We start from the raw sequence: 14,209 nt of genomic DNA, 5'->3' as shown, positions 1-14,209 counted from the left end.
GTAATTAAAGAGGTTGTGACTCGAATTTAATATAATTCTAACATGAAGTTTGACTTAGTTTTGTCCCTAAGAATAACATTATTTTGATCTGCATACAATTTGCATATTTTCTGCCTTACCGAGTTAATGGAGATAATATCATGAAACTTCAATCAACTCTCCATAGAAAAAAACAATGACATTTTTGAGATCTGTTTGCTAACTTTCAATTTTTTAACTTTTTTTTTGATTGGAATTTGAGGATTTTTATCTCATAAAATGCATACATTAATTAAAATTAGGGCTCTTATCCTTAAAAGACTTATTAAAGAAGGCTTATTAGTCTTATACATGACCTTTAAGGTCACACCTTGAGGCTTAGAAGAATGCCATCAGGGTTAACGAAGACATTATTATGAGAAATGAAAATAGAAGTAAAAAAGAAAAGACTGAATAAAATATTCTTGATTTCTGCAATTTAGCTGCTGCTACTGCACATGTGCCTTTGTTACAAAATAGCACTTTTTAAAAAAGAAATTTGCCATCACTCTTTTGGCAAATAAAAATTAGGGTTCATTAGTAAATACTTAGGAAATATTTCTCTATTTATTTTAAAAATCATGTTACAAGTTGCATTGGAGGTCTTTACCCCACTTCTCATCCTACTTTGTATTTAGATCACGCATATAGTTTTTAATAGCTGACATAGAAAAGACATCTATGTACAGAAATTTAACAGAATTAAAGCAGTTCAAAACTGTCAGAAAGCAATCCAAAGTAATCTGTTCTGGGCACCTACATTGGTAGAAGTGATGAACATTAGAGTGGGCATCTCAATACCAAACTTGTATTTGAGATGTTATTAATACACCAATAGTGAAAAATGCGAACAATTTTTAATTCAGCGCTTATATTAGAGCCCTTGGACTGTTTTAAAAAAGTGCAAGCATCTTTGAATTTGAGATAGAAGGAAGAGGGTGAGTTTGAAATTCCAGTTGAGGCAAAGAAGAAAATGATGAATTCAAAGGATGTATATGCCTTTTCCACAGTGTCTGATTGATTCAGAAGTGAGTGGAGAAATTTTAGGCATTGTTTGTATCAGCAAGCTGCCATGGTTTAATCTTAGCTGGCAACTATTTACCATGCAGCCATTTGCTCAACCCTCCTTTCCAACCCCTTTCTTCTACCCCATGCCAGCCCCCAGGGATGTGGAGAAGACTTGGAAAAAACTCCATAAAACCAAAAAAACTCATGGATTCAGACAAGAACAGTTTAATTATTGAAGTATAATATAATAATAGTAATATAAAGGAGACAATGTGCAATAAAACCCAAGAGAAACAAGTGATGCACAATACAATTCCTCATTTTCTGCTGACTGATGCCCAGCCCATCCCTAAGCAGCAAATGGCAGCTCCCAGCCAATTCCCCACAGTTTATATTCCAAGGATGATGTTCTATGGGATTGAATATTTCTTTACCATGGAATATATTTTTGGCCAGTTTGGGTCACCTCTCCTGGCCATGCTTGCTCCCAATTTCTTGCGCACCTGTTTGCAGTCAGAGCATGGGACAGTGAAAAGTCTTCAATTTAGGGAAAGCACTCTTTAGCGAGAACTAATACCAGTACATCATTCCCATACTTAATCAAAAACATAGCACTATACCAGCTACTAAGAAGAAAATTAATCCTATCCCAGCTGAACACCAGGATACAAAAGGCATGTATGAAGAGAGAGAACAGAAAGGAATCATGAATCAAAGCAGTTGATGATGAGGCTCCTTATATCCATACTGTAAGTTTCAGGGATTTTAAATGAGATCAGACCGGTCCTCCAGTCTAAGTGCTCTCAAGTGAAGAAAAGCTGACCAAGGAAAATTAGTACAACAAACTTTCTGTTTTGCAGACCCCTAAGCATCCTATCCTAGGGCACACCAGTGCCACACTGTGATGCACTCCTGCTGCCAGTAACAGTTGCAAGAGGCCCCAGTAAGCAGAAGCAGATCTTGCTTACAAGTACTGCAATAGTCCCTGAAACTGGAATCAGTGTAGGACCTGGACAGCAGCCAAACAAGGTGAAACACAGGGACAGTGTGTCCTCAGCCTCCTTCAGGAGGAAAACCCTAGCAAGCCAATCCTCAGATATGACTCTGTCAGTGCGGGGGTCACAGTCGGATTCATGGTCCAACCCCCTGCAGCAAGGCAGATGTGCTTGTTTGCTCTTCAACAAGTACCAGTCAGCCACTCTGAGGACAGCACATGTGGGCAGCAGCAGTGCTGCTTTCCTGAGGCTCCGTGATGTTGGCTCTGCTGGGTGGGCAAAGCAGCTGTTGCTTTTGGGAAGATCAGTTGGAAACAGCAATGTAGGAAAAAGCACAGTAAATAAAGAGATGTGGAAATGTAAGAAGTTATTTTGGAAAAAAATTCTGTAAGAGGTGGCAACAGAAAAATCTAGGGCAAGAAAGCAAATCATACTGAACCAGAAAATGTTTGTGTGAAAGCTGAGGTCCTGATGGAAGAGTGCATGATGAAGATTTGTGGGCACATAGGTAGGTATTACCATTTTCCTCGATGTTCATCTACCTGTGATTCACTGCATAATGACACAACAGCACAGTTGTGCAACATTGTCAAAGACTTCTGAGAAAACTGCTGGATTGTATCAGAAGTTATAAGAAAATACAGACTAGTATTCATGCAAAAAAGGAAAGACTAAATTCTAGACACAGCTAAAATTCTTGAAATAACACTATTTAACAGATTAAGGCTTAAAAAGGAAAAGCAGTGAAATGAAAAGGTATAAAACCTCAAGGAAGAAAACTGGGTAAATGGAGGATTGTAACTTGGCAGCATAGAAGATAATTCCCTTGTCTTCTATGGAACAGTGGAGGCTGAACCTTTCCCCCAGGACTGTTGACTGCCAGGTCAGCAAAGAACCATTGCTCATTCCACAAGTATTCATCACTGCAATATCCCCAGCCACCTCATGTGTGTTAGCCAATAAATTTTATAGTGTAAGAGCACAAAGCAATTATATCCTGCTTGCAGAATCTTGAAAAACAATCAAGGCTGTCCACATAAGTAAATGAGAGAAGGAGCATTATGTGGTCAATACCAAACACTCTATGAATTGAAACAAGCACAGCATTTGGGAAAATCAGAGAATTTTTTCTAGAAGTGCATTATGCTGCATACTAAACCAATAAGCTGGACACCTGCTGCTTGCTGACATGTCTGTGATGAAAGTCTTTGGGTCCAGCCAATGGTCTATAATTTAAAATCAATGATGGTGACTCAAAAATATTGTAATTGAAATTGTAGAGGGTGTGTCACTACAATGCAGAATTTACAATATAGTTTGGAAATAAAATGACTGGAAAAACTATTTGGAAACAAAAAGTCAGTCCTATTTCTCTAAGGCATATTTTAAACCTCAAGACATCTATTGATGCTTGCATGAAATCTCATTCTTCCTACATGATAAAAATATTATGTAAAATCTTCCACACAGTGAAACTTTCTCCCACAAGCAGAATCCTCATATACAAAGGTGCTTATGGAAGGCTACTCTAAAATTAGCAGTCACTATGTGTAAAATGAAGCAACACTAAACCCAAAATACTTCAAAAAGAGCTTTGGGCTACCTTATTTACTGAAACAATAAATGCAACTTCTTCAGAATCCAGCTTTCCTCTTGAAGTTTTACTTGAAAAATAGTGCAACATCACCTTTATTGTTCATCTTAATTATCTTTAAAGAGGTTCAATGCTGATTAAATGCTGTACATTGATTAAATTCAAAAGTAATACTGAACGAAGGAAAGCATGACGGAAACCTAAAAGGGCTTATGCTGAAGTAATGGTATGAAAATAATAATTAAAAAACCTAAAATCTTATTTTTGAGTACATTGCATTTGAAAAAAAATTTCAAAATATAAATGATCCATCATTCTAACCTGTAAAAAAAAAAAAATCCAACCTCTAACAGTGCCATGATCTATTAAAACTTCTTTTGCACTCAGTGAGAAGGGAAACAAACCAGTAATTCTAGCTTTGCTTTGCTTACTTTTCTTATCCACTAGAGCTGAAGAAGGGCTGTATCAAATTTTCCAAAACTGCTAAGGTGGTGAAATGGTAAATTTACTGAACAGAGTCTGGAAATACTTACTTAGAATTAGTTAATTGATGCATATCTCTATGCAGATTTGAGTCGTAGGTAATCTGATGTCTTTATATTTTTCAAGATTGGTCACAATACATATTTTCACTCAGTTTTTGTTGAATTCCTGAATCACACAAGAAACATACAAGGTACTATGTCCTATGACAAAAAATGCTGCTTAAAGCACACAGTGAGCTGCACTGACTTCATGGATTTCTAAATTCACAAGCTTAACATTAAAAATATGCATAAGTATTTAATTGCATGAAGAAAATCCAAAGGAATAGTTAAGAAACTGGATGAAATGAAAAGATTGGAAAAATTATTATTAAGGATGCAAAAGACAACCTCAATATATAGAGATGTATTTTTCCCTTCCTCTTCCATGAATTGGACATAGTTACACTCCTGACTGTAAAGATCCACCTGCTGCAAGCAAGACCTTTAATCTGTGACTTAAAACACAACTATATCAACTCAATTTTTGACAGACATTGGACCTTAAATACATTCTTACTAGGCTGAATAGAAAAAAAATTCCTGAATCGGAGATCAAAATACCTTGCTTTTACTTGTTGATTTTCAACAGTTCATTAAGATTTTCCTTTTATTAAGAGGTACTGCCTTTCATGGCCAGTCTAGTCTTGAGAAGACAACAGTTAAAAAGAAAATCGAAAATATTAAGAATGTTCTTCCATGCCTTCTGAAAATAAGTTTAGAGATGGAGGCATAGGTCCAAGAGAAAGAACAACGAGTATGCTAACTTCATATCTCATTAGATTTTTAATAATAAAGAAAAATAATACTGTCAAAGATAATAAAAGATTGATCGAAAATAAGATTAATGCTAAAACAAAATCCTGAAGAAATTTTAAAGTGATATTAGGAAATATTATCCAAAGATTAAACACCACCCAGCTTCAGCTGTCTTATATTCTAATGACGCCTTATGTTCTAATGAGGCTACATGTTCAAAGACAGCCTTGTATTCAGTCTTCACCCTCATTAGCATAAAGTGCAACAAATTTTCGATCCATTCTGGCTTCCTTATAAACCTAAATACTTCTGTTTGCCCTTAACTCATCACTATTATTGAGGTGGCTGGCTCAAGAAGCTAAGGTGAATACAGCTGCAGGGATGAAGAACATTAGCTGTGGATAGAACCAGGCTGTGCAGCTCAGTGCAATCTGACATCATGCCCACCAGCTTCTTCAGACTGGGCTGGGTTACTGAGATTGTACCCTTTTGTGACAAGTCAACACCAAAACCCAGAAAGATACCCATGGAGGAGGTATCACAGTTCCAGACTGAACCATCTTTGGCATGTGAAACTGGTAAAAGCCCTCATCATACTGATGCCATGTCCTCCAGAGAGTCCTGAATGCAGGAGCCAGGATGTGATATTTGGACACAGTCTGTGTTTGCAGAGCACATGGTTTTAAGCCAAGAATATTTCAGTTGCTGAATGTCTGGAATTCATTCCAGTCCTGGACAGCATCAGTTAGAAATGGACTTAGCATAAAACAGAAGATTTTTTTCAACACAGCCGAATGTGAGTTATGAGTCAACTTTTGCTACAGAAGGTGGGAAAATGTGTTCAAAATAAGATTTTAATTAATTTTGGCTCTTAAAGCTAAGGGAGATTTTTTTGGAACTGGCACAATGCAAGCTAATACTATTCCACTGCACTTTATTTAATTTTATTTACCTATTTTCATCACGCCTTATGAGCTGAACCCACTGCTCTGTTCCATCATTGCTGCTTGTCTGACTCCACATGTTACAGGAGCTATGAGCAGAACTTGCAGCAGTAGTCAAATTATTGAAAAAGGTCTCACAAAATGAAAAGTTGCATCAGATGAAAATGTGATTGTTAACTGGATAATTCTGCAACAAAACAGTACTTTATTGTTTGATGTTTAAACAACCAGAATTTCCAATATTATATGTGGTAAATCATTAATACATACGATAAACTTCAGTTTGAAAATCTATTCATTTTTACAACCTCCACCATCAAGATTCTACAAACTCATAAAGAATCTTCAGTAATTAAAAATGGGAATACACAGGGCAAGATGTAAACATAGGAAATCTTGTATACTTTATCCACATATAGCATCTGAAGATTCTCTGAAGTATTTTTTATCGATCTGATGGATTCACTGTACAACAAGAAAACCTGACTGATATGATTCCTTTCCAAGTTCTGGACATTACATTATATAGCTCTAAGAATAGAACTCTACATTTATTTGACTGTAAGTCCACAGCACTATTTGCCTTAAAGAAATTGTAAGCATGATTATACCACATATATAAAAATATAACACACCGAGAAACTAATAGCAAATCACCAATCAATGTACAATGAGTACAATGTACTCCGTCTTAAGCCAGTTTCAAAAGGAAATGACAAAACCAAAACCGTAATAAATTACATTAAAAAACCCCTGTAATCCAAACCAGCCTGAATCAGGCTTTATAGAACGTTACTTGGAAGTTTCAACATCAATAATTCTTTCCATAATCTGGGACATTATCAGCAATGTTATTAATACCCTGAGTCAACTGATAATTTGATATATGGGTAGGAAAAACACCTGGTTTTGGAAGTGAAATAATTTCCTATGGGATAAAAATTACTCTGTGGCTAATTATATCACTTTACTCTCAAGTTTACAACTCTACATTATATTATATTTTAAAGTTTGCATTTACTTTTTCTCATTCTATCTGACACAGAAATTTCTTCCCTTCTCAATTAACTTTAGCAAAAGTTTTGGAGGTAGGAAAAAAGAAGTAATCTTTGGGAGAATGGAAGGCAGAATCAATAAAGAAAATTTAAAAGGCTGGACTTGGTGATGAGTCATTGGAATTAGCAAAACTTGCTCTAATACTTTTGAGAAGGACGTGCTTAGGAAAAACTCAGTGTATTTTTTACTGTGATTTGCAAGGCATCAGTCTCCAGCACTGAGTGACCAAATAATCTTGTATTTCAAAAATGCAAAGTTATGCTCCTGAACTGAGTTTCTGTGTATGCTTCAGTAAACTTGTTCAGGAAAGAAGAGTGATCTAGAATAACTTAATTTGAAAATTATAAACACAGTGATCACAGCTGAGAGGTAAAAACTATAAGAATAGTATTTATAAGCACTGCTGCTACGGATGTGCTTCTGTAAAATAATGGAATGAAATCCTATTGAAATGTTCATCCTATTTCAAAAACTGAAGCACAAATGCTGTCAGCTGATGCTTAGGTCAGTGCCAACAAAATCTCTCATCCAATGTTTGAAAAAATTAAACAGTACAAAAATAGACAACTAATTACTTTATTTAGATAGCACAAAGGTTATAGAGATCTAAAAGAGAAATAACTGTTTTATTCTATTATGCTTCTACCTTTGGAACTAAAAATAGTACTATATTCATACAAAGTAAGGTTGTAAACATTATTTTATAGTGTTGTCATATAAAAGGCATTAAATTCCATGAAAAGTATGACAAATTATCAACCATTTTAGAAAATTAGGTCTTTAGTTATTAAGGAGAATTTTACTCATGTACGTTCAGGCATTTTATTCAAGTACAGAAAACAGTAAAATTCCTGATAAGAAATTGCTTTTTCATCATGTAAATTATTTATTTTCTAATGTTACTGCACAATAAAGCCTTTTTAATTTTTTAAAATTCAGTACATTTGCTTGAAGCAGCAATTAATCTCACTGCCTAACTAAAGGCCACTCTTAAAGCCAGCCAATCAGTTTCACTGTTATTAGTACCTTATGTAATGAAACTCCATTGGTGATTTATCTGCTATATGAATATACAGATTTTCTGTCCAAAACTTAGTTGTAGATAAATCTGCACCAGTCTCATCTCTCTGTCATGTATAACACTTCTCATTATACTAAAGTTTTTACAGATACTCCTTTCTATGTAAATACATCTGTATTTTGGTATGTGTGTCTGTGTATCAATATATATGTTATATATGGAGAGAGAAGGCACATATTTATAGAACACTTCCTATTTTCCCTTAAATAATATTGCCAGATTGTTTTCTCTTACATTAAAACAGTAGAATCTGAAACTAGAAATATTGCCTCAATGTCAACTGTGAGATAACTGTGAGATAAATTTAGACATGTTGTCTTACTTCCAGTTATGTATAATACTAGAAGAGTAACATTGTGAATAGCCTTTATTATTATCTTTCTCCTGTACTGAATATCAGCACCTCTCTGAGATTTGTGAGATCATATATCAAGCAAAAAAAAAAAATTGCAGTAGAAGAAGGTTGAGTGCTTCCAAAATTCTTCTGAAAATCTTTTGATGCTTTTTAGAAATATTTATTTTCTGGAAGAAACAAGCAAATAAAAACTCCTCTCTATTTTATCTTGCAAAGAAATTCAGTAACTGGAATGGAGTGCTATAAGCCACATGCCCCAAAAAGCATTTCTATCTCAGATCTCTGATCTTTAGCACCTGCAGCACTACCTGAATCACAGACTCACTCAGGCTAGAAGGGATGCAGGAGCAAACTGGAACCTGCCTGACTACTTCCTTCATACCTTGCCAGGTGTGTTAATGTCTTCATTCCTCACTGATCCAGCCAAGAACATTTCATGTGGGTTTTCTGTGATACAGAACTACAATCCCTAGCTATAATCACTACTGATTTTGGAATTTCCTCAGACAAAAGATTGCAAGATCTTAAAACAAGTACATTCTGAGGAGTGATTTTCAAATTTCAAGTAAAAAGCTGACCCCATAAAATTGTTGTTGTTTCTCTACAAATAAATACAGATAAAGAAAAACTACTCACAATGTACAAAACTTTGAATGCAAGTATTCTATATACAAACTCACTACTAACCTTGGTTGAGGGTACTATGCCCTAAGAGAGCAGGACATAGCTTCCCTTGTTGGTGAGTAATTTCCCGAATTACTTCCCTTCAATCTGAATGATTATATTAATTTATTGTTATTCTTTTAATACACATTTTCTTGTTATTGTTATAAATACTGTGTATTTAAGGAGCATATCACTGTTCCATACACAATTGATATAAAAACACATTTTCTTCCTCACTGCAGAAAAATTATTATAAAAAGAAATGTAAGAACTGTACACAGGAAACTTGAAGCAGTGTTTCCAATAGGATACAGGAACAGACAATCCATTCAGTATGCATTAGGTATCAGATGAAATCAAGTATTCATTTCAAGTAAGAAAAGGACTCCCTGAAGAAAATGCAGAGGAGAAAATTCAGCACAGCATGTGACCTAGTAAAGCATGAGTCTAAACATGGTGTCAAGCAAATGTGCCTAATTTCCATTACAGCAAAGCAGGAGAAGAGCCTGATGATTTAAAAAGATCATGTCAGTGGCTTTGGGACCTTTAAGGAGCAGGACATGCACTGAGGATCACAGTCTGTCTTCTTTTGAAGGAAAGGCTACATGAAATGGGTAGATTTATACTAGGGAAGAGAGGAAACACATAGTAGCTTTGGAAGACAACAAATCTAAAGTATGTAAAAAACTGCCTCAGAAAACAAAAGAACAAGCTTATCCCCATGCCCACCTCCATCAGAGAAGAGAACACAACTTTGCTTTTGGTCACCTAAGACACTCAGTTCATGTTGCAAGGCACTGCCCACCCACATGCAAGTTTTCCTCACTAAAGAGCCCCTTTGTTTTCCAGACAAATTCTCCAACTTGCTTAGTTCAGTTTCAGGTCTGAAAAGGTTTCCCAAAGATTTCTTTTGCTAGATAAATGCCAAAGTAATTCTTAACCAGGGTAGACTGTACTGATTTAGGTGTTGTGTTATCTTCACCATAATAAACATTACAAATTACTCTCTGTGGGCACCTAGGCACAGTTATTCATACCATATGGCAGTGAATTACTGTGGGGAATAAAAAAAATTGCCTTGTGCTTTTTCTATCCTCTGCATTATAAAAGCTAAGCACATCAATAGATTTCCTCTGTCATACTTATGTTTTTGCAAGTGACTTTAATTATTTTGTTTAGAACATAACTGTCTTACTGAAGTAAAAACAGATTCCTGAAACTATTAATAACTACAGTACTATATAAGTAAATAGCATATGTTACCTGCTTGGTTTTTAAATATTTTTGATATGACGACAGGCACTTTGTGCTCCGCACCACCCTGTAAGAGAGAGATATTAACCATGAGATCTCAAGACTGAAGTGGTCATACTGAAATTTAAAAGAAGAAAAGAGGTGTTACCCATACCTTTATGCTTAAGCCCAAGCCACCAACTGGTTGTCTACGAAGTGTAACAGTTCTGTGCTTTAAAAAATTGTAGAAAAATAAATTTAGGTGAAAATACAATATCTGAATGAGCATAAAAGATTTTCTTAGGCTCTCATTTACTTTAAAAATAAATAATTCCTAAAAGGATTCTAGAATCTGCGTAATCAGTTTGTAAGTATTATTCAACATTAATTTATAGGCACTTAATAAATTCCTTGTCCCAAAAAGCAGAACTTGTGAGTTGTGTATTCAGACTTTATTATGCTTTTCTATCTCTGAAGTGATATTCTTCCTGAAAAGAAGTTTGTACATTCTTTTCCTTAGACAAGGATAAATGATGTGAAAAGCTCAGATATGTGCATTTTTCATAGCTATCATGTATGCACACTTGTTCTAATTTTTCAACCAAAAATACCAGTGCTTTCTAGTCTGTATCTTCAGATCTCTATAATTTTTCGGAGCATATACTGAAAAACTTTTGGTGATAGTCTACTTCAAATGTTTAATTTTTTCATTTCAGTTTCAAGTGCATAAGGAAGATAAACCTTTATCAATATTTTTCTAAAGAAACTTATCATATGTCTAACAGTATGCTGAATTTGACGTTTCAATAATGTGTAACTCATGGTGCCTGACAAGATAATAACAGCACTTTCTTCTGTTGACAATAATTATACAGTTGATGGAAACTTTTTTTGGAGCATGCTGAACAGTAGTGGATAGAAGGCAATCTTTACAGTAATTCCTGAACATACAAGATAAAATATTTTTTTCTTTCTATGTACATTAGAAATAGTATATAAGATTACCCCAGTATGCATACTTTCTGTCTGGGTGTTTTACAATGTCACCAATTCAGATAAATATAAATTTTTATTTTAGTAGCCAAGACCACAATCTTAGGACAACAAGTTATTTTAATATATATAACTCTTTTTTTTTTTTTTGTAACACTCATCATGCCAGACATATGTTCATATTGACTCAGGGGAAAACAAAAGAAAATGTATCTGGAATTTCAGTTTCATTTTAGGTGGATAAAATAAAAATAACCCATATGGAAAAAAAATTAGGAATTGTTTCATACATTTTCAAAATTTCTTCTGTTCCAATGAATACTTTACTACACTAGTCTATGCTAAAAATTGGAAACTGCTGCATTATGAACATGGCACCTGACATGTCAAAAGGTTTATATGATTCAATTTCAGCTGATATAATTCAGTTTATTTGAAATCCATGCTAATGCAATTTTTTTCATAGCTTTTTTCTTCATTTGGAACGGCATCATAACTTTTGATCAAAATTATCACACTCGCTGACCAAGTCCAGATCCGATCTGAATCAGGATACATCCCTAACTTTGAATTCAGTGACTCACTCCCAAGAGATGCTTCCCAGGAGCTAATGGCTGTCTGCTTACTTAATTCTTGTTTTACTCCACCTATACTCACACCTTGAAAATATATTATCCTAATATATCCCATCATTAGGAAGAGATGATGCAATAAATATTTTCACATTTTAGTTTGCTTTAGCATGACAATGCAACAAGTTGAAAGCTGATACATGAATAGCTTTGGAAGTTTTAAAAAAAAGACAACTAGGGTACTACTTATTGGCATCTTATACTGTCAAATAGAGCTAACATGCGGTTTTATATGCTTGATAGGCAGTCCTATAAAGCAATCTATTTGCATAACATTGGTATAATCTTGATTTTCTATTTAAATAGTTCATAGTATTGCTTATTATAGGTATTCAAATATTTCTATTAAAACAAGATATTAAACTCATACTTAAATTATTCCTATATAACAGTTTAGTAAAGGCTATATTTAAAAACTGCGAAAAACTTTCTTCTTTTCAAGATGTTCAAATTGCAAAGAAAAATGCTGTAAGCTGAGCATGATTAAGTATCATGATCAAGATAATTTACATAAATTTATTTCAATTCTATGATCATATATAATTTGCTATGACTAGAAAAACAACTTTCTTGCCCTCTTTGGCTTTTCTAAGGAAACATTAATAGCTGCTGTCAGAAAAAGGACAGTCAGCTCAGTAGACTTAAGGTCTGAATAAGTCCTGAATTTGTTATGCAAGGAAAATATTTCATGACTACGAAATTTGGACTGAAACCCACAGTAGCTTTGCAAGTAACTATGAAAGAAAATTCTACTCCAAAACATCTTCCCAAAACTGAACTGCAATATTTGTGGGGAAATAAACGAACCTATCTTTTTGTGACATTAATGTCATGCACATATGCAGCTGAAAGCCCAATATGTATGTCTCAGTCAAACAAACAAACAACTTATTTCACTTTTTGGTTGCCTGCAGGCTAGTTATAACTTTTATTTCCAGATGAATTTATTTATGGTTTTAGAGTGAAGTGAGACAAACATTTGTATCAGTGTCAAAAAAAAAAAAATACAGTGCTATAGTTGACTGTGTAATTTTATTTCATTATAGGCAAGGAAAACTCTTTAGACAGTCTTACTAATTATAAATCTGAACAGCAAAGTTGAAATAAAAATTTTTTAAATTACACCTTTTTTTGTTTTTTAACTACCAAAAACTTTGCTTTGTTTAATAGTGTCTATGGTTTCTTGAAACTCTTTATTCTCATGGGTTCCAAAGCACCCGATGTATACACTGTAACAATCACTCTTTACAGGTGTGATACCAAGCAGAAGCAATTATGTACCCCCCATGGCACAACAGCCTGTTTGGTTTCCTGTTTCTAGGAGATTACAGGACAAAGTAGTACCCCACATAAAACTTCAGGATGCATTTGAATATACAGAATGTAAGAAATAAAACTGTAATTTGCAGGATACCAATATGAAATATTCCTATATTTTTGAAACCTTTTATTGTTGCAAGCTGTCAACTGGTGAGGCAGAAAATTTCAGGAACTCCAAGAATGAAGCCAGACAGGGAGTATGTTGAAAAGCAGATGCAAAACAATATTTTATCCATACAAGATGCAGACAATATTCAAAAGAACACAATTTCAACAACTGTATAAAGAAGAGACTACTTGGTAACAGCTGCAGTGCTGCTTATAACAGCTAAAATGAATAATACAGCTGAAAAAATTGCTATACTTTTATAAGCTGCAAACTGAATGGAACTTAAAAATATGGGGAGAACCATATGGTCAAATACCCATCTTTTAGGTATGAGGTAGCTCTACACAGAAGACTTACTAGATTCTGTTAAAAAACAATGATGAGAGAAATTTTATCTCTGGGAAGGTCTTTTATGTCTTGTTATTTGCTCATATGAAGTGGTATGACTGAGCTTAATGGGCAGCTTAAGAAGGCAATTGCAGAGCTTATTTCTGTTACTGTGTTTTAGGAAGATTTTATATCCACCTATAGGCCAATGCCTACCTAATATGTCATTAGTAACAGGTTGTTAACACCCAGGACTGGCACTTGTGGTAAAAGACTTCTCATTAGAAAAAAGTATTCTATCTATCTATCTATCTATCTATCTATCTATCTATCTATCTATCTATCTATCTATCTATCTATCTATCTATCTATCTGTCTGTCTATCTATCTATCTATCTATCTGTCTATCTATCTGAGTAATGTACTATGGGGATTTCAGAAAAAGATTCTGCTTTGAAGCACTCCAAAATCATTGATATAAAGAGACATTTTGGAAAAAAGGCTCTGTCTGTACAATATTTTACTTTTCTGTTCCAGTCTGAAAATATTAATGAATAAAAATATTATTTCCAAGCATCAAACTGAAGTACATAGC

The 14,209-nt window shown here is 34.3% G+C and overlaps 1 protein-coding gene across 1 annotated transcript in view; it reads right to left on the bottom strand.

Moving 5' to 3' along the window:
* SNTG2 (syntrophin gamma 2) overlaps positions 1-14,209 on the bottom strand; it is a 213,572-nt gene that overhangs the window by 96,715 nt on the left and 102,648 nt on the right. Inside the window, exons 3-4 of the mRNA XM_050972453.1 lie at positions 10,409-10,465; positions 10,264-10,321 (exon numbers count right to left, since the gene is read on the bottom strand). Of these exons, the coding sequence (XP_050828410.1) occupies positions 10,264-10,321; positions 10,409-10,465 (115 nt within the window). The remainder of the gene's footprint in view (positions 1-10,263; positions 10,322-10,408; positions 10,466-14,209) is intronic.

This window comes from Serinus canaria, chromosome 3 (assembly GCF_022539315.1).
Source record: "Serinus canaria isolate serCan28SL12 chromosome 3, serCan2020, whole genome shotgun sequence".
Classification (NCBI taxonomy): domain Eukaryota; kingdom Metazoa; phylum Chordata; class Aves; order Passeriformes; family Fringillidae; genus Serinus; species Serinus canaria.
This window is presented reverse-complemented; position numbering and strand designations above follow the sequence as displayed.